At 36.0% G+C, this 21,075-nt stretch overlaps 1 protein-coding gene across 4 annotated transcripts in view; it reads left to right on the top strand.

Moving 5' to 3' along the window:
* GSK3B (glycogen synthase kinase 3 beta) overlaps positions 1-21,075 on the top strand; it is a 214,317-nt gene that overhangs the window by 164,871 nt on the left and 28,371 nt on the right. For 3 of the 4 annotated variants that reach the window (XM_006057598.4, XM_006057596.4, XM_044942251.2), the window contains exons 8-10: positions 1,824-1,919; positions 10,942-10,980; positions 13,642-13,828. In XM_006057598.4, coding sequence (XP_006057660.1) covers positions 1,824-1,919; positions 10,942-10,980; positions 13,642-13,828 — 322 coding nt within the window. The remainder of the gene's footprint in view (positions 1-1,823; positions 1,920-10,941; positions 10,981-13,641; positions 13,829-21,075) is intronic. The other variant, XM_006057597.4, reaches the window with a different exon arrangement.

Genomic DNA, 21,075 nt, shown 5'->3' with positions numbered 1-21,075 from the left:
CTTTTGGATTTTTGCTTTTGCCTGCAGTGTTGTATTATTACAGACTGTGTGTATACTCAGTCGCTTCAGTTGTGTCCTATGCTTTGTGACCCCGTGGACCTTAGCCACAGGGCTCCTCTATCCATGGTGTTTTCCTGGGAAGAATACTAGAGTGGGTTGCCATGCCCTCCTCCAGGGAATCTTCCCGACCTAGGAATCAAACCCGCGTTTCCTGTGTCTCCTCCATTGCAGGCAGATTCTTTACTGCTTGAGCCATCAGGGAAGCCCCTATTACAGACTAATATATATTATAAAGAGTTTCTCTAGATTAGAGTATATGTCTTAAAATGAAATTAGTGGATTGTAGCATCACTGAAAGTATGCATTTTAAATACTCATTTTTTAACATTGCTGTTGTTTTTATTTAGCATTTTAAAAAGTCCAGTGGAGTTGCATTTGGAAGGCAGAATTATCAATAAGTTCACTCTCCCTTCTTTTTCACTCTTTCCCCTTTTACCCATACATGTACACACATACACCCTTCATCAAGAGTCCAATTTAGAAAATAAGGGCTTGCTTTATTATTTAAAATTAAAACTTTTACTTTTCATATTTTAAATATAGATAGCTCCTAACTTACAAAAATCTGATAGCTACAAAGACCAGATATTTTCCTTTTCAACACTCTTTGCTTCTCTGTAAAGCTGGAATTCTACTACAGGAAGGAAAGGAAGTTGTATTATATTTATTACCCCTAATAATTTCCTAGTACCTCTTTGTAATACTTTGTTCTAGCTCCTCACAACCGTGAATCTTCTTTCTGTCACTATAGGCAGAAGATGTTCTAGAATTCTATATGAATTAAATTATACAGTACCTACTCAGTCTAGCTTATGTTTTGTTTTCATATGAGTGTCTTTTGAAGAATAAAACTTTAAAAAATTTGCCTAAGTTCTGAAAGTTTTAATGAAGTCTAGAGAATTAGAAACAGTAACAACAAGCACCTGAAATTCTTAGTTTGCCCTGTTTGTTCACCACTGATCAAGTACTTCACATTCTGCTCCTCTGTGCAACTGTCCTTGAATTAAATGGATTAACATTTTATTTCAACAAACTTGTTTTATATTGGGCACTAGAGTTACAAAGATACGTAATAAGTGTTGTTTTTCTTCAGCGTACTCATTTTAATACTTAATGTCTCTTCCCATCATCTGTCTGATGCAGTCAAGTCCATATACTTTCCTTCTTTTGGTGCCTAATACAGCTCTGGAGGTAATGAAGTGCTCAGTATATTTTCATCTTGGTATTATAGTTATACTTTTCTCCACACAAATATGTAAGTTGCTCATAGTTAGAATCTCACTTGTTCTTAGTATTCTTCATATAGTTCCTAGTACACAGGGATATTCACTTAATATTCAGTGATTGAATGGAATTATTGATGACCATGTTTGACTAAGGTTCTCCTAATTAGTTTTTTGATAATAAAACCTTTGACTTACTTTACTGATGAATAAATGAATAAAAGATACTCTCACTTCAGATGTCATCACAACAGATTGTTTTTCTAGACAGAACGAAGATGCCTGATTTTTAGTTGAATATTTTTGAGTGACCTTTCTTATACAAACTTGATGACTATTACCATAAAGTCTGTATACTACCTATAGCTTGGGTTCTCTAGTCAGAAATTGAAGTCTTTTATAAGGTCTGCTCTATTTAATGAGTTACATATTTTATAACTTTGGAATTCAATTTTTCAGTGAAACCAGTACATTAAAACATAAAGACTATATTTATAAGTATATAGAAAATTAGGGCAATAACTTTCTTTCTTTATCTAGGTCCTGGGGACACCAACAAGGGAGCAAATTCGAGAAATGAACCCAAACTACACGGAATTCAAATTCCCTCAAATTAAGGCACATCCTTGGACTAAGGTGAGTCAAAAAGAGTTTTTTAAAAAATACATTAACCAGTAGTTAATTAGAAGTTGGATTTCTCATTGTTCTTGAACTAAACTATTTTGAGACTAGGTGGCTGTCGGAATACAAAGTACAACAGGACTTCTGCATGTAAAAATAATTGGATAATTATACATCAGTGTTTCATTGATTGTATATAGCTTCATTCCCATTGATTTCCTGTAGAAAGTTTCCAATCTGGGTTTTTATTTGTAGGATGAGGACAGTACATATGCATAGTATTAAAATAAAGAATTTCGTTAAGTGCAGGATCTTATATATAAATTTTTACTCTTTAAAATTCAGAAGTAATTTCTTTACATAGTTGGGGTACTTACATGCATTCAATATCATATAGCATTCAGTATCATATATATTTTTATTCTTTTTAAACTACTAGTAATAGATTATATTTTGTGTTCTTCTCTTGTTTTCTTTCTTGTTGGTGTTTTGGGAGCAAGAGTAAAATGAAGATTTGGTCTCATGAATAGTATACATTGAAAGCAGTTGATATACCCACAGGATGTCCCTAGCCATTGGAAAAGCCTAACTTCAACTTTTAGTTGGAGCCGATTCTAAGAGCATAAGTACTAACTTATGAGAAGACTTTATTTTTTGTTTTGATAGTTAATTGAAATGATTGTAGAGAGATTTTATTAAAAAGTTATTTTCATGTCTGATTTGTGAGATTGTATGCAGAGGGTAAGAAAAATATCAATAAGGTTTATAGCTAGAGTGACTCTCTTGTTTTATAGATTCTGAAACTCTAGCTAAACATGCCAAATGACTTATCCATGTTTCCATATGTGACTGACAAAGTCAGGATGAAGCTTCTTCTCTGTGTATGTGTGTGTGTGTTTAATACCAAGTTTTTTAACCTTCTAGTTCTGTGCCATCTATATATCCCTCTTCCCAGTTTATTCTTATATTTCATTATATATTTTGTGGGTTGGAAATATTCAACTTTTTAATACATATTTCAATCAGAGATCTTTTATATTTAAAAATATACATAGAACAGTTTGTTTTGAACATTGACAAGTTCATTTAATTGGTTATATATCTTTTATAATAAGAGGTAAAGTAATTTAGGTGAAATAATTTACATTTCCAGATTCAAAGTAGGTCTCTTGCTAAGTTGTGTTATTCAGGTTTCTTTACTTCAAGTTATCAAATATCTTCACGTCTCTTCACTTCAGAAAATCCTCTTGTTTCCAAATAATTAGAAACAAAGACCTCAGTAATAATTTTACTGCCAGAATTATAAGTTGTAGCTTTCACTGACCAAGACATTGCTCTCTCCCTCACCCTCTTTTTAAGTTTACAGTAAACACTAAATGTTCTGAGATAAGTCATCCTTTGGTCTTGGTATTTAAAGTTTATTTTGAATCTGAGTCAGAAGATATTTAGGTTCTTTCACTGGTTCTAAACTCAGAGAATCGTAGGTGCCCTATTTGGATTTAGAATCCGAGCTGCAGTTTGAATCCACAAAGTTATTCCAAGTTACAGTGTAATAAGTGATTTGTAGTATACTATGATTTCAGCCATGTTAAAGAAGAACAAGAAGCAAAGAGAATTCTGTGTATTGAATTAATACAGGGAAGTATTCCAAAATGCTAATGGTAGTTTGAATAAAAAGAGTATAGGTGATTTTATTTTCTTTGTTCTGCATTTCCATTTTTTTTTTTTTAATAAGCATGTTATTTTAAGGTAGAAAGAAAAGTAAAATTCTTTTTGGTCGAATCTGTTCTAAGTATTCATCCTGTGTAGAGTTTCTAAGCAATTCAATGCTGAAATGAGGTCATGAGATCTTATTTAGTAATCCTTGTCCTCGTTTTTTTTTTAAATCAAGACTGCCACCAGTATTAGTGTGTGTCATATTCTGTACTTTTTCCCCTTGATTATATCTCTTCAAGTGTTAGCCAGGATGGAATGTGAGGAATGATTCATTATAATTACCATGCAAGCAATAGAAGATTAATGGTGAATTTGCATGCTTTACATCATTTACCCTTGTGAATTCCAGATGTTTCTATATCTTACACTGATGCTTTTCCAGTGTAATAATATACACAAAGCCCTTTTGTTTTATTTAGGCTTCCATTCTTATACCATATATAGAATAATAATTCAATTCTCCCACCTATTTTGTGTCTTCAAACTCTTGTGAATTCTTCACTCATATATGTGCCATAATTTGGTTCTCACTTGGTACAAATGCATTTATTATATAATAGGACACTTACATTAATTTCTCATTAGTGCACACCATTGGTTGCTGTTACTGTGGCTGTAAACACAAAACCAAATTCAGACATGGAAATTCCACGGCAGTACTCTGTCTTCCAGATGATCCAGAATATATTTACATTGATTTATTAAGAATAGATGATTGTCAAAATAAGAATACAAAATTTTGAATTTCTAGAGGAAAGTCTCCCCTCCTTTGTGATAGTGAGTGTCAGCTTGAGAATACTCTTTTATGCTAGGCAGCCAGTGGAGTTGTTTTTTGTTTTTTTTTTTAAATGTACATAATGTTATTCTCTAAAGGAAAAAGCTTTTTGCCTTTGGAAGGCGGGTAAACAGGAGTCTGGAAACAAAATCTGCTTTGCCTTTATCGAAGTCTTCTGTTAAAACCTACTTTAGCTCCATTTGCTGAAACCCTTTTTTTTTTTTACCATGTTATAGTGTAGTACAGCTATATCCCCAGAACTGGGAGCCCCTGTTCTCAAAAAAAGTAGGCAGACAAAAAGTTGAAGGGAGAAAATGTCTTCCTTGGAAGCATTGAGTGAGGGTATTCAGATGTATAAGAAAGATAGCAAACAGAAGAACAAAACAATGAAATAATCCTAGTGTGATATATTGTAGGGAGAATTCTGAATTCTGGAGAATTCAGAAATCCAGTAAGACGCCCTTGACTATTACCTAATAGCCAGAACAACCTAATTCATTGAATAAGCATTTGTGGCTTAAGTTGGAAAGGAAATATATATATACTAATGTTTTGAAAAGGGGACCAGTATTGAGAGTCATGGTGGGGAAGATAAATACTTGCTTTTTGGTGTATGCTATACAGTTAAAAGAATAAAAGCCAGATGGGACACAAAAGGAAATGATAGCAAAAGCAAATTGAGAATTAAATAGAGGTGGAGATTGGTTGGAAGAAGAGAAGAAGCTGAAATTCTGCATTTGGTACATGGAGTTTTGGGTAAATGACAGTCTATTTAGGTATGAAGTAAGGATCTAGTATAAGCATTGCTCCCATTCTTTGTGCCTCATGTTGTTTTTTGCTTTTGTAGGAAAGCAGTTAGCTGTTGTGTCTTTTCTTCAGGTTCTTTTGAAAACAAATATGCATATAGAGGATTTGTCGTCTCTGTCTCCACTGCCCTGACTTTAGCCCAACATCATATCATAGAATTGCTGAAACAACCTCCTACCTCCTGATTTCCCTCCTTCATATCTTTCACATCCTCACTGCTGTCAAAGTCATCTTCCTTAAAGCACATGTGATATTGTCTCTCCTGTTTGAAATTTTCTGATTCCTCATTGCCTATAGGAAAAATTTTATATACCATACATATAATGAGAAGAGTGCTTATATGTCCGAATTTATGTTTGCCCAGTATGATTATTAATGGCATGTTCTTCACACTCTTCACTGTCCCAGTTCGGATGATTATCCAGTCACTCTTCTGCTTCTCTTTCCAGAAAAATGAGAGATTTAGTTCTTTGTCCTGCTCTTAACCTTTCCTGAGGCATTTAGTCAGTTAAACCTAATCTTTCCCAAGTTCTCCAGCTCCCTCACCCTTAAATGCATGTAATTAGGCAATGAATTTAAAAGTTTAGTGTTCGGTTAGGATAAATTGAAAAGTGAAAGTGAAGTCGCTCAGTCATGTCCAACTCTTTGCGACCCCGTGGGCTGTAGCCTACCAGGCTTCTCCGTCCATGGGATTCTCCAGGCAAGAATACTGGAGTGGGTTGCCATTTCCTTCTCCAGGGGATCTTCCCGACCCAGGGATTGAACCCAGGTCTCCTGCATTGGAGGCAGACGCTTTAACCTCTGAGCCACCAGGATAGATTAAGGATTTCTAATAAAGTTAACATTGTAATGGTTGTATTTATTTTTTCCCTATTTTGAGTATCTGATTGTGCTAACTTTTTGTTAAAGTTAAAGCAGATATTCCCCTGTATTATTCCTGTATTAAATAATCCCGTGAGGTCAGTTAGATCAGCAGTACCCAGCCATTTCGGCACCTGGGACCGGTTTTGGAGAAGACCATGGACCAGGGGTGGGATGGTTTCAGGATGATTCAGACGCATTACATTTACTGTGCAATTTATTTCTATTATTACATCAGCTCCACCTCAGATCATCAGGCCATTACATCTTGGAGGTTGGGGACCTCTGAGTTAGGTAACACAGATGTCTATATATTCTTTCAGAGTAATGAAATTCATAAATGATATATCTAGTTAGTAGAGGAAGTAGATTAGAATCCCAAGGGCCTTGGTTTCTTTCGATTGACTGAGTACTGTTTAATAACTTAGCTACATATGAGAGTGTTGTCCTGCTCGCTTTGAAGGGATCATGCAGTCATGCTGAATTTCTTGATCGATCAAACTGTTCTCCTGATTGTTCCCCGGAAAAGCCACATTCATTTCTACCTCTTACTAGTGAACACTTAGAGTGTTCTTTCTCTCTGCTTACTAAGTCTTGACCTTTGTCAAGACTTCAGATCTCCTTCTCCCACGAAACATCTAATTATCCAAGCTCTTACGTGATTATTCCCACCATATAACTCCTGTAGTACTTTCCAAGTCATACCGTATATGTACCATAGCAGCGTCTTATTTCTCTTTTGTTGATGATAAAATGAATATGTTACCTCAAAATGTTTGTTGCTGAGACTTGGGTATACATGATTAATAGTTAATTGTCTGTAGGATATGTGGGGACCTTAGATCATTGATTTAAGTATCCCAGAAAGCATTATCCACAAAAATCAATCCTTACATACTTGATTTCTTAGAATACAGTCCACATGCTGTGAAATGAGTGAATACTAGTGTTTCTAACTAGCTAACAGAGTAAGCAAAAAATTGAGGTCATTTCAGCCATCAAAGGAATCAGACTAGCTGAATTAGTTATTACATGTATTATTTGCTATGCTCAAAGCTACCAAAAGACGCACTGTAATTTTTTTAAATGACTTTATAATGTTTTTTCCTGAGTCTTTGACTACAAGATGAATTTTCATTTGGTAAACTTACCTGTTTTAACTAGTTTCACCCATTACCAAAAATACATTCAAAGGGTCTTAGCACAAAGCAAAAATCCCTGTCAAACATTTTGTTGTTATTGTTTTGCTGATCCACTCTACCCTTTCTGGCCTTTCTGCCTTCTTTTGCTCATGTATTCCAGAAAGCATGAAACTATGTTGGGGACTTCTGTTGGTTCCTAAGTTTGTCATTTGTCTGTTTTGTCTGCTGTTCAGGTAATCAATTTCAATATTACTATTCAACCCATCTGCCTACTGACCTCAACTAGTACATTATCACTTGTCTCATAAATACACTATGTTCCCTACTGAATTTTCTACCTCCATCTTCATTAGTGCTAGAATAATCACTTCTTCTCTAACATCTATTTTGCTATGTGAATAGACCTCCTCACTTTTCCGTTTATACTGGCTTTACCCTATTTCTTTGGAAACTATTGCACATTAAAATTCAACTACTAAGGTGTTGAATCCATACGTGAGAAGAATAAGGTAAAAAAGAAAGAATGGATCACTTGTGGGGAGCAGAGGATAGGGTGAGGGTGAATTAAAAAAGAAGGCAAAAATTTGTGACTTATCATTTGTTCTTTAAAACACTTACCTCCTGTGTATCAGTGCTGTGCTAGGCACCATAAAGGATACAAAAAAAAAAAAAACAAAAACCTAAAATATTAAGTCTCCATCTTTGAAACACTTAAGGGTGATATATATCTGAGTCAGTTGAAGCAAGTATTAAATAATAACCTTATACCTGATTATGTGCTGTTGGTGTTCCAAGGTGTTTCACGTACTATAAGTATCATGGGGAGGATCTTCAATGTGGGTGGTGGAGGGGAAAAGGAGCCTCCTTTAAAGGCGATAGAAGGACTAGTAGATGAGGGTGGGTACTGTTGAAAGACAGTTTAGATTTGCTTGCATGCATGTATGCTCAGTCGCTTAGTCATGTCGGACTCTCTGTAACCCCATGGACTGGAGCCCACCAGGTTCCTCTGTCCATGGAATTTTCCAGGCGAGGATACTGGAGTGGGTTACCATTTGCTGCTCTATGGGATCTTCCCAACCCAGGGATCAAATCCATGTCTCTTGTGTCTCCTGCATTAACAGGTGGATTCTTTACACCTGGGAAGCCCTTGGGTTTGCTTAGGTGCTGCTAAAGTTAGGAATTGTTGTAGCTTAGGGGACTATCCCTTAAGATAAGGAGGTATGGATGAAAAGGAAATATTTCTATATTCTTAGGAAGATCAGCTTGACTATAGTAACCATTTTATGAACAAAGAAAGATTAAATTGGATAAGTAGACATTTGGTAAATCACACTTCTATAGTATTTTATGAGCAAATGAGATTAGAGGAAGGAATTTGCGGCATAGTTTAATGCTGATACCAACATTATATTCCTTACGTGTATTTTAATTAGTGAAGCTAAAATTTATTGAATTGTGGCTAAGGAAAAGATGTTTGTGTTTCTTATGAATTATGTGCTGTACATGAGCACTTCAGTAGACTTAGTCAGCAAATCCACAACATTGTCTCACTTTTAGTCCTGCATATAGCCTTACAAATTGCAAATAATTTTATATATTGGGGTTGCTCTTCAGAAGTGTTCATGGTTTATTAGTTTTTAACATTTAATGCTTGTGTATTTTGAGTATGACCAGCAAACAGTGTCTGTACTGTACATTTATCACAATGAAAACTTGAAGAGGACTAGCTGTTTGAGCTATTGAACAAGGCACAGTACTTGTTCTCCATTCTACTTAGATTAATTATCATTGCCCCATAGGCATTTTTACATTGCTCTGGTTGGCTGTTTAATATAGTGGAATTGTTGAGAGCTGATGCTATGAGAATCAACCATAAGCCTTGATGTGGCATATAAATGGTAATTTTAAGGGGCTTAAGATTCAGTCCTAACAGTTAGCTCCAGGTTGAAATTTGATGTTTGATGGCAAAAGTCTATTTATTATAGGACATGTGAAGGAGAAAATGGCCTGTGTCCTTTCTGAGTTATCCAAATGCAAATTTATTTTGAATAATTCTTCCGTTAAGAACTCATTTGCATTTGTTCAGTACCACAGAGACTTTATTTTTGGGGAAAAAAAGTTTTTTTCCTCCTAGTTTCTTCTCTAGACTAGTATTTGTGATAAGAGTTTGTTTCAATTTAAGTAAATGAGTTGCTGCACAGGTGAGGTAGTAGTTGAATCACTTAAAAGTTCATGTCAGTGTTTTGGTTCTTTTCAGTTTTTCTTTTCGCTTTTGTTTTCTTTCTTCCTTTTGTTTATTTCTTTATTTTTTGCTTTGTTCTGTTTTGTTTTCTTTATTTACTTCTGGTTTTAGTTTTTACAGGGAGTGTTTTGGGCTGGCTCTTCATGGCCTTGCTAACATTCTTGGCTGGCCATATTTAGTCTGCGCACTAATTGTTAGTTGGCCCAGTTGAGTCTTACTTTGTGCTCTCATTTTTTTTAGTCTGGTTTTCTATTTTTGTCCACCTGGTTGTGTTTTAAGTTCATGAGAGATTTTTATCCTGATGGGCCGGATTTTAATCCGTGAACTAAATTTTAGTCTGCAGACTAAAAGTAATCCGCGGATTATTTATTTTTTGCAAAATATTTAATTCCCCCACTGGAAACTATCCTAAAAGAATGTTAAATTCTCTTAGAATAGCCAAGGGAATTCACAGCTACTGGTGAGTTCTGCCATTTTTTGTTCTCAATACCTAGACATAATAGACCCTGCTACCTCCCTTTTGCATATTTGGCTCCGTTGTGCCTAGGTGTTGGTTTACATTACTTACTATGCATGTCACCTATAACTGTGACTGTCCCTTAGTTGTATTGTTCATTGTATATATTTTTGTTTAGCTTTTGGTGGGTGAATTGGGCATATTTGCAGATGGAACTGTGTTGAATTTGTAGTGCTCAGAGGTACAGAATTTTTTCAGTGAGTTTTTCCAAAAAGGAAAGGGTATGAGGGGGCAAAGCCCACAATAGAAAAAGTAAGTTTATACCCGCACTTCTGAGGTGATATGTCAATTTCTTGAAGAGTCCTAAGATAATGAGAATGTCAGTAAATATCTTTTATCAGGGAAGTCAATCCAAAATGAGAATAATCCGCGGTGGCCTGATCCTTCTTAGCTCACACAAATTGAAAATATCTGGCTTGAAATCTATAAATTAAATAAATTTATCACTTTCCTCTCATCACTAATAATTTAGCAAAAATGTTTATACTGTGTTACTGGAATTCATTAATAGAGAAAAATTAGCATATTGGGAACTCACATCTTGACAAGCAGGCTGATATGCCCCCTCCCAGCCATGTCAATGGACAATGAATCCAGGTCGTAGAAGACCAAACACTTTACTTTGGGAATTTTACTTCTAGATTTCATTTTGATTTTAACTTTTTTTGGTTTTGTATTTTTTTAATAAATGCACTGGCATCGGAACATAATTAAATTAAAATTTAATTTCTTTACTGTGCCTCACCATTGCGCAATCAAATTTTTTTTGCATACACTGTGGTGAAATAATTTTTAAAACTTGGACTTGCTACTGTGCAGACTGATGTTTAAAGTTTATAACTGTATAAACATTTTCTATGTCCCCCCCTCCACACCATGGATTTCTTATAACATTGGATATATTTTTCCTTGCTGGACTATTCTCTTTTGGATTGACTTCCCCTGTTTGGATTATTTCACTGCATTCTCATCTTTAGGATTCGTCAGGAACAGGACATTTCACCTCAGGAGTGCGGGTATGTACTTAATTTTTTTTTTTTTCCCAAAATTTCAGGGCAGGTCTATAAAACTCGGGGGGAAAACTTTTTTGAAAAGCTAAGTTATTCGTTCTTGAAATGTAATAAGAAAAACAAAGTAGGTAGCTGTGCGGTATAGGTTTTGCTTGTGGTATATATTTAGACTCTCAGTTTCTTGAATGATTTATTGATAACTACGCTGAAGTTTAGGAGTGGGGTTTGAAAAGTATTTTTACAAGAATAAATATTGACAAAAACCCCACAGAACCCAAGATTTTGAGTGTTAAACAATTTAGTATGGAAAGAAAAGCAGCAGAAACTTCATTATTAAAAGCCAAGTGACAGTAGTTATTGGTTTCCTTTTCTTTAGACACAAAGATAATTCAGAAAAACTTTTTCTAGTTTGGCCTATAATTTTTGAAAGTTGCATGCTACTACACCCTGTCTTATGGTCAGAAATCTGGACTTTGGGTATGCTGGGATTTGACCCCACATTATTTTCTTAACCTTTATCTGTATATTACAGAACCAAGGCTTTTCCCATCAGGAATCTCTCAAGGATTAGAAATAATAATGGGTACTTTTCTTAAAAGGCAGGTTAAGTCTTGAGTTTAATGTAGGTTCTTAAAATGAATTATTTTCCTTATTTTTCTAACTCTTTGATTCTGCGAGTTAGGGTTGCCTGGCAGAATAAGCTATTATGTGTCTTAGTACCAACATGGATGGTGACTTTTAGTCAGTAAGAAATCAAAAAAGACGTGGATGATTTTCTTTTTAGTAATCAGAAGTAAGCTTACAATACTGGTTTATTAATAGATGTAACACAGAATTTTTTCATTTAAAATATACTCACTGTCCACCTACCCTACATTTGAATGTTAAAAGATACTTATTTCTACTTTTGGTGGTGGTACTTTTAATTCTACTTCTGTGCTCCCATATTGGTCAGAGGCATTTTTATTAAACTAGCTAACAAAGTAAATCCATATGCTGTCAAATAAATACAAACTTCCCTCAGGAGAAGGTCAGTAGTGCTTAGTATTTTCATAAAAATTTTTCTAAATGTTTCCACTGATTATTTTCTTCTACATTTTGAGTTTGATTATGGTTCTGGCTGGGAAGAAAGAGAAGGGGGAAATGACCACAAACAGTGAAAGATCTAAACATTTCAAATAATACAGTACATTAGCTCCTTGACTGAGGCAAGTCAGATTATTCAAAAGAATAAAGATAAAGCAGCTTGTAACTGTGGAGAGGGTTTTCTAACACAACCAAATAAATTAACTAAGATATTTAATGTTCAGAAATAAATTTGTAATATCTTACTCAAGCCAAAATTTCTGTTTCCAAGGAAAATATCTTTATTAATAATAAACTTTGTTTCAAAACGAAAAAAGGATTTTCAGTGTAGAAAGTACTCTTATAAATAGTCTCATAATCTAATGAGCTCTGTAGTAGTAACCAGTTCTCCTGCTTTCAGCCTAGGTGGATAGCCAAATGTTACATGAGCCTTTATCATTAGGAAACTTAAGCCTCTCAGACGCCTCTGTGCCTTGTCACAGTCTGCATGTCCTTTCCTCACTTGTAGGTCTCTTTCCCTCTGTTTTTATGCATCTGTTTTTCTTTTTGTGTCTGTCAACTTCCACCATGGCGGTTACTAACCCTTCTATTTGAGTCTGTGTTCTTCTCTCAAGGGATATGTGTTTCATTTTTCTTTAATTTCAAAAGCTTTCTGTCCAGATGTTTATGTTTATTTCTGTTTTTCCCCCTTCTGCTTTTATTCTTTAACGATCCATAATTTAGAACAAAGTATATTTTTCATAGTTCTGTGTATTTATTCGGAATTTTAAGACACAGATGAGTAGAAAGCTTTCTGTTCCTTTAAATAAGTTTGTTTATTTGCATTTTGCCTCATTATAGCTTTCAGTTTACTTTTTCTGTGAGTTGATGTTCTTAATGAAAAATAAGTTTCTCTATTCCTGATTAAAACCCTAGAATATTTATTCAAATGAGGGATAAACTGGCCGTGTTACGGTAACAGCTACCTGAGAAAACAATTTTGGACCTTTTCAGAAGTTCTGGATATTCAAGAATTTCTTCAAATAATAATAGGCTCTGTTTATTGAAAAGTTAATACCAAATCATTGAAGAATAAACAGCTTTTCCTTTTTAAAAGATATTAATTGCCAGATTTGTACAGTGCTGTGCTGTTGATTATCAACAATTGTTCTGCTAAAAAGAAAAGTCACCCATAGAGGCAAACCTTATAACTATTACCACAGCAGTCAAAACTTTACATTAACTTCGCATTCTTCTAGTTGTGACTGCTCCCAGAACCGAGACTTTCTTTTGTGCCTGTCATATTTTGTGTGCATGTTTGATTGTACTGCTTTATGATAAGCTTGTATAGATTTTTTTTTTCATTTTCCCTAGTTTTTTATCTGAGCCGTTTTCATATAGTCTTTAATTAGCAGTTCACCCCAATGTGGTAAATTGTATGCAGTTAACTCCTTTCATTCTAAAAGGTTTCTTTCACAAATGCAACCATGTTTTTGTACATGGTGGGGATTAACTCAGTACTCAGATGATAATTTGCAAAGATTCTTACATGAAACATTAACTGTACTTTCTCTCTCTCTCTCTCTTTTTTTTATTCTGTAGGTCTTCCGACCCCGAACTCCACCCGAGGCGATTGCACTTTGTAGCCGTCTGCTGGAGTATACACCAACTGCCCGACTGACACCACTGGAAGCTTGCGCACATTCATTTTTTGATGAATTACGGGACCCAAATGTCAAACTACCAAATGGGCGAGACACACCTGCACTCTTCAACTTCACCACTCAAGGTAACTCCTAACACTTAATCCTTTTACCATTTCCTGGGAAAGTTACACATGTGTAGCTTTAATTTTCTATTAAATCTTTGTAGGGTAAAAGTAATCATATTAAGTACTTATACAGGAAGGGAGCATCCTGTATAACCACATACTAGGCTACCACACTTACATGGTTTTGAACAAAATAAAGGCAGAATTAAATTTTTCATGTAGGCATAGCTTCTCTAATTTTTAGCAGGTTCTGATAAATCTTGTAGTGGAGAAGTTACAGAGATTTCCCTGAGTAAGGTTTGATAATAAGATTGACATACAATTTAATCTTCAGATTTGTGTCTAGAATGTTAAAATTTCTTGCTTCCCAAGGATTTATATCAAGTTTTCTTAACCCGGAAATAAATTGGTGGCTATATTTGTGTAATTTTAGATGCCATACAGACAGAGAAAGCTGGAGTCTTATAAAGCCCATCTTAGCACTTATATAAGGGATGTAGAAGAGAAATTTTCTTCCCTTCTGAGCCTTGGCATCATTGCTACTGCTAAGAAAACACTGATTAGAAAACTGAGTTTGTATATTGGTGATTTCTAAAAAGCCCAGGGATGGTCATTTTTCATTCATTCATCAGCCACACTGCCTCTGATGATGTGGTTTTCTTCCTTAACTGAACATTAAACATGTACAATTACCTATGGATAAAACAAGGAGTAAATAGATTGCTTGTTTCGATTAGTCAAGCTAAAAATATAGAAGGGGGATAGAGAGCTTTCTGTGATCAGGAAATAGATATAATTTATTTTATTATAAAACAAAAAATTTTTCCCCTTTTAAGCTTTTCTAAAACTGTGGGAAAATGCATTTCTTAAACTCTAGATGTGGAAGATGTGAGTTGCTAGTAGAATAGACTTGGATGATTCAGTTGACTGTAATCTTAAACTGTCAATATTATGTAGCTACTAGCAATGCTTATGTAATCTCATTCATCGAAGAAAATCTTGAGGTTTCCTGTGACTATTAATTTTGACTTGGGCTGATCAGAAATAATTTGGAATGTTGTTTTAAGTCCTGGCTATGCCTCTCTAAGATGTTAATGAACACCAGGTAGAGTATACAAAGGGGCAGAATTAAATATAGAGCCTCAAAAGTGAAGACTTAAGGGATCTCTGAGAAAAATACCTCAAATAAAGGCCTCTCAGCCCCTGGCATAAACAGAGACTAAATATTTAGGAATCAGTAAAGACATTTTCAACTGGTAATAGTGGAACAAGATGTTTTCAAAATACTGATCTGTATATCAGGGAAAAGCTGGGTGATGTCAAATATTGTAGGTAAGATTATTCCAGTTTGGCAGAAGGTTTGACTGGGAGACTGTTGTTCTCTTCCACAACAGAAATTCATTAATTCCGTGTCATAAAAATTTTAGACATCTTGAGAAAATAAGTTTTATTTTTAATTCTTAACTGCTTTTGTTTTAATCAAGAATAATAATACATTTAGATGGAAGAAAATGTTAAAAATGCAGAGGAAGTATAGAGAAAATTAAAATCACAGTCCTGAAAGAATTACTTTTAGCTTTCAAAGTAATCACTTTATGATTTTATGGTGTAGCTCTTTTCTAATGCTAATCCTGATAACCCTTGAATATAAAGTGATCTTCTGTTTTCCCATTTAGAAGATCCCAAAAGGGTTCTTTCTGTTAACTCAAATAGATTTAAATTATTCAAAGTTAATATTAGTTTAGGCTTCCCAAATGGCTCAGTGGTAAAGAATCACCTGTCAGTGAAGGAGAGGCAAGAGATCCCTGGGTCTCGAAGATCCCCTGGAAAAGGAAATGGCAACCCACTCTAGTATTCTTGCCTGGAGAATCCATGGACAGAGGAGTCTTGTGGGCTATATTAGGAATTGTTTTTTACATCTCAAATTTTATAGAACAATTTTTTTTAAACTCTATATGCATCTTTCACATCTGTGTCTTTGTAATCAGTAGAGCTACTTTTTGAATCATCTATGTAGTTTTTAAGGTTATATTACCTAAAGTTTTTGATATAAAGCTCTTTTTGAATCTTTTCTGAGACCACCATTGGAAATTCTACATTATCTATTTACATAAATGTATCATGTTATGCATAATATAATTAGTGGATTGCTTTATAAAGTAGTATCTATAAGATTTTTTTTTAATTTTATTTATTTTTAATTGGAGGATATTTGCTTTACAATATTGTGTTGGTTTCTGCCATACATCAGCATGAATCAGCCCTAGGCATTCATATGTCTCCTTCCTCTTCAACTTCCCTCCCACCTCCCACCCCATCCCACTCCTCTAGGTTGTCATAGAGCACTGGGTTTGCACTCACTGCGTTTTATTTGAGTACGGTGACATCCAGTAAAACTGTGGACCTTGGCATGAGAAACTGCTAAGTCAGTGCTAGATATTTTTTTGCCTCATTTTTTACCGTTTCTATCAGATAACTAAAGTTTCCCAAAGTTTAAAAGGAATCTTGATTTTTTTTTTTTTTCCACGCTAAGGATGTCCTCCAGCAAGTACTTTGTTTCTCAAAATACACAAATCAAGACAGCCCCTTGTTAAGTAAACAACTTGGTAGAAACTCAAATGCAAACACATGATGCATCTTGTGATATTTATGATGGATATATTTTGGAGAATAATTCTCCTTAATTTGAGACATATTTTAATCCATACTCTTCGATGTGTGTGTGCACTTGTTTGTGTTCATTGAAACTGAGATACTGCTTAAACCTTGTATTTGATCAGATTTTAAAAATCAAGATTGTTTCGCTGTTCACATACATCATTTCTGAAGTAATTACATTTGATTCTTTAGTCACTCGCTAATGCTGCTAAGTCACTTCAGTCGTGTCCAACTCTGTGCGACCCCATAGACGGCAGCCCACCAGGCTCCCCCATCCCTGGGACTCTCCAGGCAAGAACACTGGAGTGGGCTGCCATTTCCATCTCCAATGCATGAAAGTGAAAAGTGAAAGTGAAGTCGGTCAGTCGCGTCCGACTCTTAGCGACCCCATGGACTGCGGCCCACCAGGCTCCTCCATCCATGGGATTTTCCAGGCAAGAGTACTAGAGTGGGGTGCCATTGCCTTCTCCGAGTCACTCGCTAATAATTTTCCATTATTACTAAAGAAAATAAAGTTTAAAACAACTAAGTTATTTTATAAATTTCTAAGCTTTTTTAAAAACTGAGATAAAATTCATGTAGCATAAGATAAACCATTTTACAGTAAACAATCCAGTAGTGTTTAATACATTCACAGTGTTATACAGCTGTCGGCTCTCTCAGTTTCCACAACATTTTCATTGCTCCTGAAGAAAACTCCGTACCCATTAAGCATTCAGTCTCCACTGTCTCCTTTTTTGACCCTTGGCAGCCACCAGTCTGCTTTCTGTGTCTATGGATTTACCTCTTCTGGATATTTCATATAATGGAACCACATAATATGTGACCTTTTGTGTCTGGCTTCTTTCAGTTAGCATGTTTTCAGGGCTCATCCATGTTGTAGCATGTATCAGTATTTCATTCCTTTTTATGGCGGAATAATATTTCATTATGGGCTTCCCAGGTGAAGAACCCACTTGCCGATGCAGGAGACATAGGTTTGATCCCTGGGGCGGGACAATTCTCTTGAGAAGGAGATGGCAACCCACTCCAGTATTCTTGCCTGGAGAAATCCCATGGACAGGAGCCTAGTGGGCTACAATCCATGTGGTTGCAAAAGAGTCAGACACAGCTTAGTGACTAAGCAACAACAAATATAATTTTCATTATATTATGTCTTAATCAGTTCACGCAACTCTAACACCCATGAACTGGGTGACTAAACAACAGACATTTATTTCTCACAGTTCTGGAGGCTGGGAACATCAAGGTCAAGATGCTGACAAATTCAGTGTTTGATGAGGGCTGCTTCCTGGTTTGCAGACAGCTACTTTTCTTGTTTATATGGTGGAAAGAGATCACCTCTTTTGTGTCGCTTCTTACTAATCCTATTCTTGACCTAATTTCCTCCCAAAGGTTCCACCTCCAAATACCATCACATTGGGGACTTAGGGCTTCAGCATATGAAGTTTAGGGGGACACAAACATTCAGTCCATAGCATAGGGATATGCCACATTTTGGTTATCCATTCATCTGTTGATTGACATTTGGTTTGTCACTGCCTTCCAGCTATTGTGAATAGTTCTGCTATGACTGTTGCGTACAAGTATGAATTCATTTGAACACGCATTTCCAGTTGGGGGGTATTGTATCACTGACTCAATGGACGTGAGTCTGAGTGAACTCCAGGAGTTGGTGATGGACAGGGAGGCCTGGCGTGCTGCGATTCATGGGGTCGCAGAGAGTCGGACACGACTGAGCGACTGAACTGACTGAACTGACTGAACTGACTGACTGACTGAATCATATGGTAATTCTGTATTTAATTTCTTGAGAAACTGCCAAACCATTTTGCATAATGACTTGCACATTTTACATTCCTACTAGCAATGTTACAAGGGTTCCCATTTATCTACATACTCACAAATACTTGCAACTTTAAAGCACATACTAATTAATAACAATTAATGGATGATCAGAATAAGAGGTTAAAGAAAGAGAACTAACTTTCCAGTTAGTTGTATAGCTAGAGAGAATAGAGGGATGGTGGGTATCATTAGTGAGTATCCTGCTGTAGGTAGAATAAAACCCTTCTTTATCCTCAGCAAATTTTCAGTGAAGTCTGTACTACTTTCCCCAGATGAACTAAAGGTAGTCCCTGATCTACATATACTAGTTGCTCAATGTTTGAGCGGTTGATACCCTCTTTAAATATACACAGTATTAACTCATTCAGCCAGTACTTATTGGGCATTTCTAATTTTCCTTTTTCTTGTTGGAACTGTTGTTTTAATTAGTAAAGCAAACCTACCATATGAACAGAACTACAAAGATCAAACACTTGAGTAAAATATAGTAAGTTGGTAGTGGTTTGGTCACTAAGTCATGTCCAACTCTTGTGAGTTCGTGGACTGTAGCCTGCCAGGCTCCTCTGTCCATGGAATTCTCCAGGCAAGAATACTGGAGTGGGTTGCCGTTTTCTTCTTCAGGGTATCTTTGTGACCCAGGAATCGAACCCAGGTCTGCATTACAGGCAGATTCTTTACCAGTTGAGCTACAAGGGAAGCCCCAAAATATAGTCAAGCTTATAGCTAACTACAATTTGATGTTTGTTACTGTGCCATAAGTAAATAGCCATAAGCGGTAATTAATATTACTTTCATATAATCAAACAAGTGTTTCTGTAATCAACTAGAGGGAGAAGAGAGGTGAACAGATACTGGACAAAAAAACTTGGAGATCTTTCTGACCTTCTGGATCTATAACTCGTAAACTATTACACCTCTCTTTTTTCTAGAACTAGGGCTTCAGTGTACTAGGATCTCCTGACTGACAGTGTTATCTACTTCCAGGACTTGGAGGCCAGCACAGACCTTCAGCATACCGTAAAGTAACCATTCTCTTACTTTCCCTCAGTCATTGGATCTCAAAGGCTGGACATGACTGAGTCAGACCTTAGGAAGCAAATAGAATCAGGAAATTCCAACAGAAATCAATTTTCTTTACCAATTCTTTACTATTCCAAGGCTGAAATGTATAGGGAGATAGGTGATTTTGTGTGTTTAAAGATGAGTTTCCAACTAATCCCACCACAGACATCATCAATTCAAATTTTCTATCCAATTTTTATGAGATTTTTACCCAGTTAGAGCATTGTCTCCCTGCTCCCCCTAAGGTCATGTCATGGGATGGGTGTTGGGCAGATATAAGTAAAGATTATCAACTACATTAGCGTGACTTAGTTTGAAGAATCTACCACTCTACCAATTAGCTGGATTATCTGAGGGGAATGGTAGATTTGTGGGGAAGCAGGAGGAATAGTGGCTTATTGGTTAGGACAGAACAGGATATTTTGAACATCTAGAAAGCAACATGAAACTCAGGCAGGCTGCAGATGTCTTTGAATACAGGAATAGGAGTGTCCAGACATGAGGAAAGCAATGATGAGATAGCAGACGGGTTCCAGAGCAAGTAAAAAAAGGACAGTAAAGGAAGAGTGACAGAAAACAGAAGGAAATGGGGAAAGGATCAAAGAAAGATTTCTTAGATGAGTGTAGGATTGTGTTAAAGGAAGTGATGAAAGCAGGGGACTGAGGAATGTTAGAGGTGGCAACATAAGCAAGTGTTACAGAGGCCAGCTTACCAGAGTGATGCACTTCCTTCATTTGAAAGCAGTAGACTACTTGTTTATAAAATCTATTGTAACTCATTATTGATGATGATTTGGAGGCTCCATATCTTTAAGGCAATGATTTTTAAATCAGTTTTTCTGTTATGAAATCGAGATACTCAGAAATACCATCAGCCCACCTGCTTATCAGCTTTTCTATATCCTGGGCATTTTCTTCTAGCCTACCTTATCCTCAGCTGCTAAGTCACTTCAGTTGTGTCTGACTCTATGCGACCCCATAAGACAGCAGCCCACCAGGCTCCGCCGTCCCTGGGATTCTCCAGGCAAGAACACTGAAGTGGGTTGCCATTTCCTTCTCCAATGTGTGAAAGTGAAAAGTGAAAGTGAAGTTGCTCAGTCATGTCTGACTCTTAGCGACCCCATGGACTGCAGCCTACCAGGCTCCTCCATCCATGGGATTTTCCAGGCAAGAGTACTGGAGTGGGGTGCCATTGCCTTCTCCAACCTTATCCTCAGCCACATCTAAAGTGGATATAGTACTTTAACCACCTTGAGATTGTAAAATGTCTTCTGATATTCTTACCTTGAGTTAGGGGCTTTTGGGGGTTAGATTTATTATAATTTATAAAAGCAAGAATAAGTCTACATAAGATAGGGGCTCTTGATTTATATTAATATGTAGGAGATGAATCAAATGGGACTACCTTGGTGGCCCAGTGGTAGAGAATCCACATGCCAATGCAGGAGACATGGATTCGATCCCTGGGACAGGAAGATCCCCTGGAGAAGGAAATGGCAACCCACTCCAGTAATTCTTGCCTGGAAAATCCCATGGACAGAGGAGCCTGGCTGACTACAGTCCATTGGGTCACAGATGCGTTGGCCACTTAGACCTAGACTAAACTTAACTTAGACTAAACAACAACAAATAAATCAAATCCTAAACAGAAACTCATGCACTGCTCTAACTTAAAATGCCCCTCCTTTTTAAAAAAA

Source organism: Bubalus bubalis, chromosome 1 (genome assembly GCF_019923935.1).
Source record: "Bubalus bubalis isolate 160015118507 breed Murrah chromosome 1, NDDB_SH_1, whole genome shotgun sequence".
In the NCBI taxonomy this organism is placed as follows: domain Eukaryota; kingdom Metazoa; phylum Chordata; class Mammalia; order Artiodactyla; family Bovidae; genus Bubalus; species Bubalus bubalis.
Note: the sequence above shows the minus strand (reverse complement) of the source record. Positions and strands in the feature narration are given on the sequence as shown.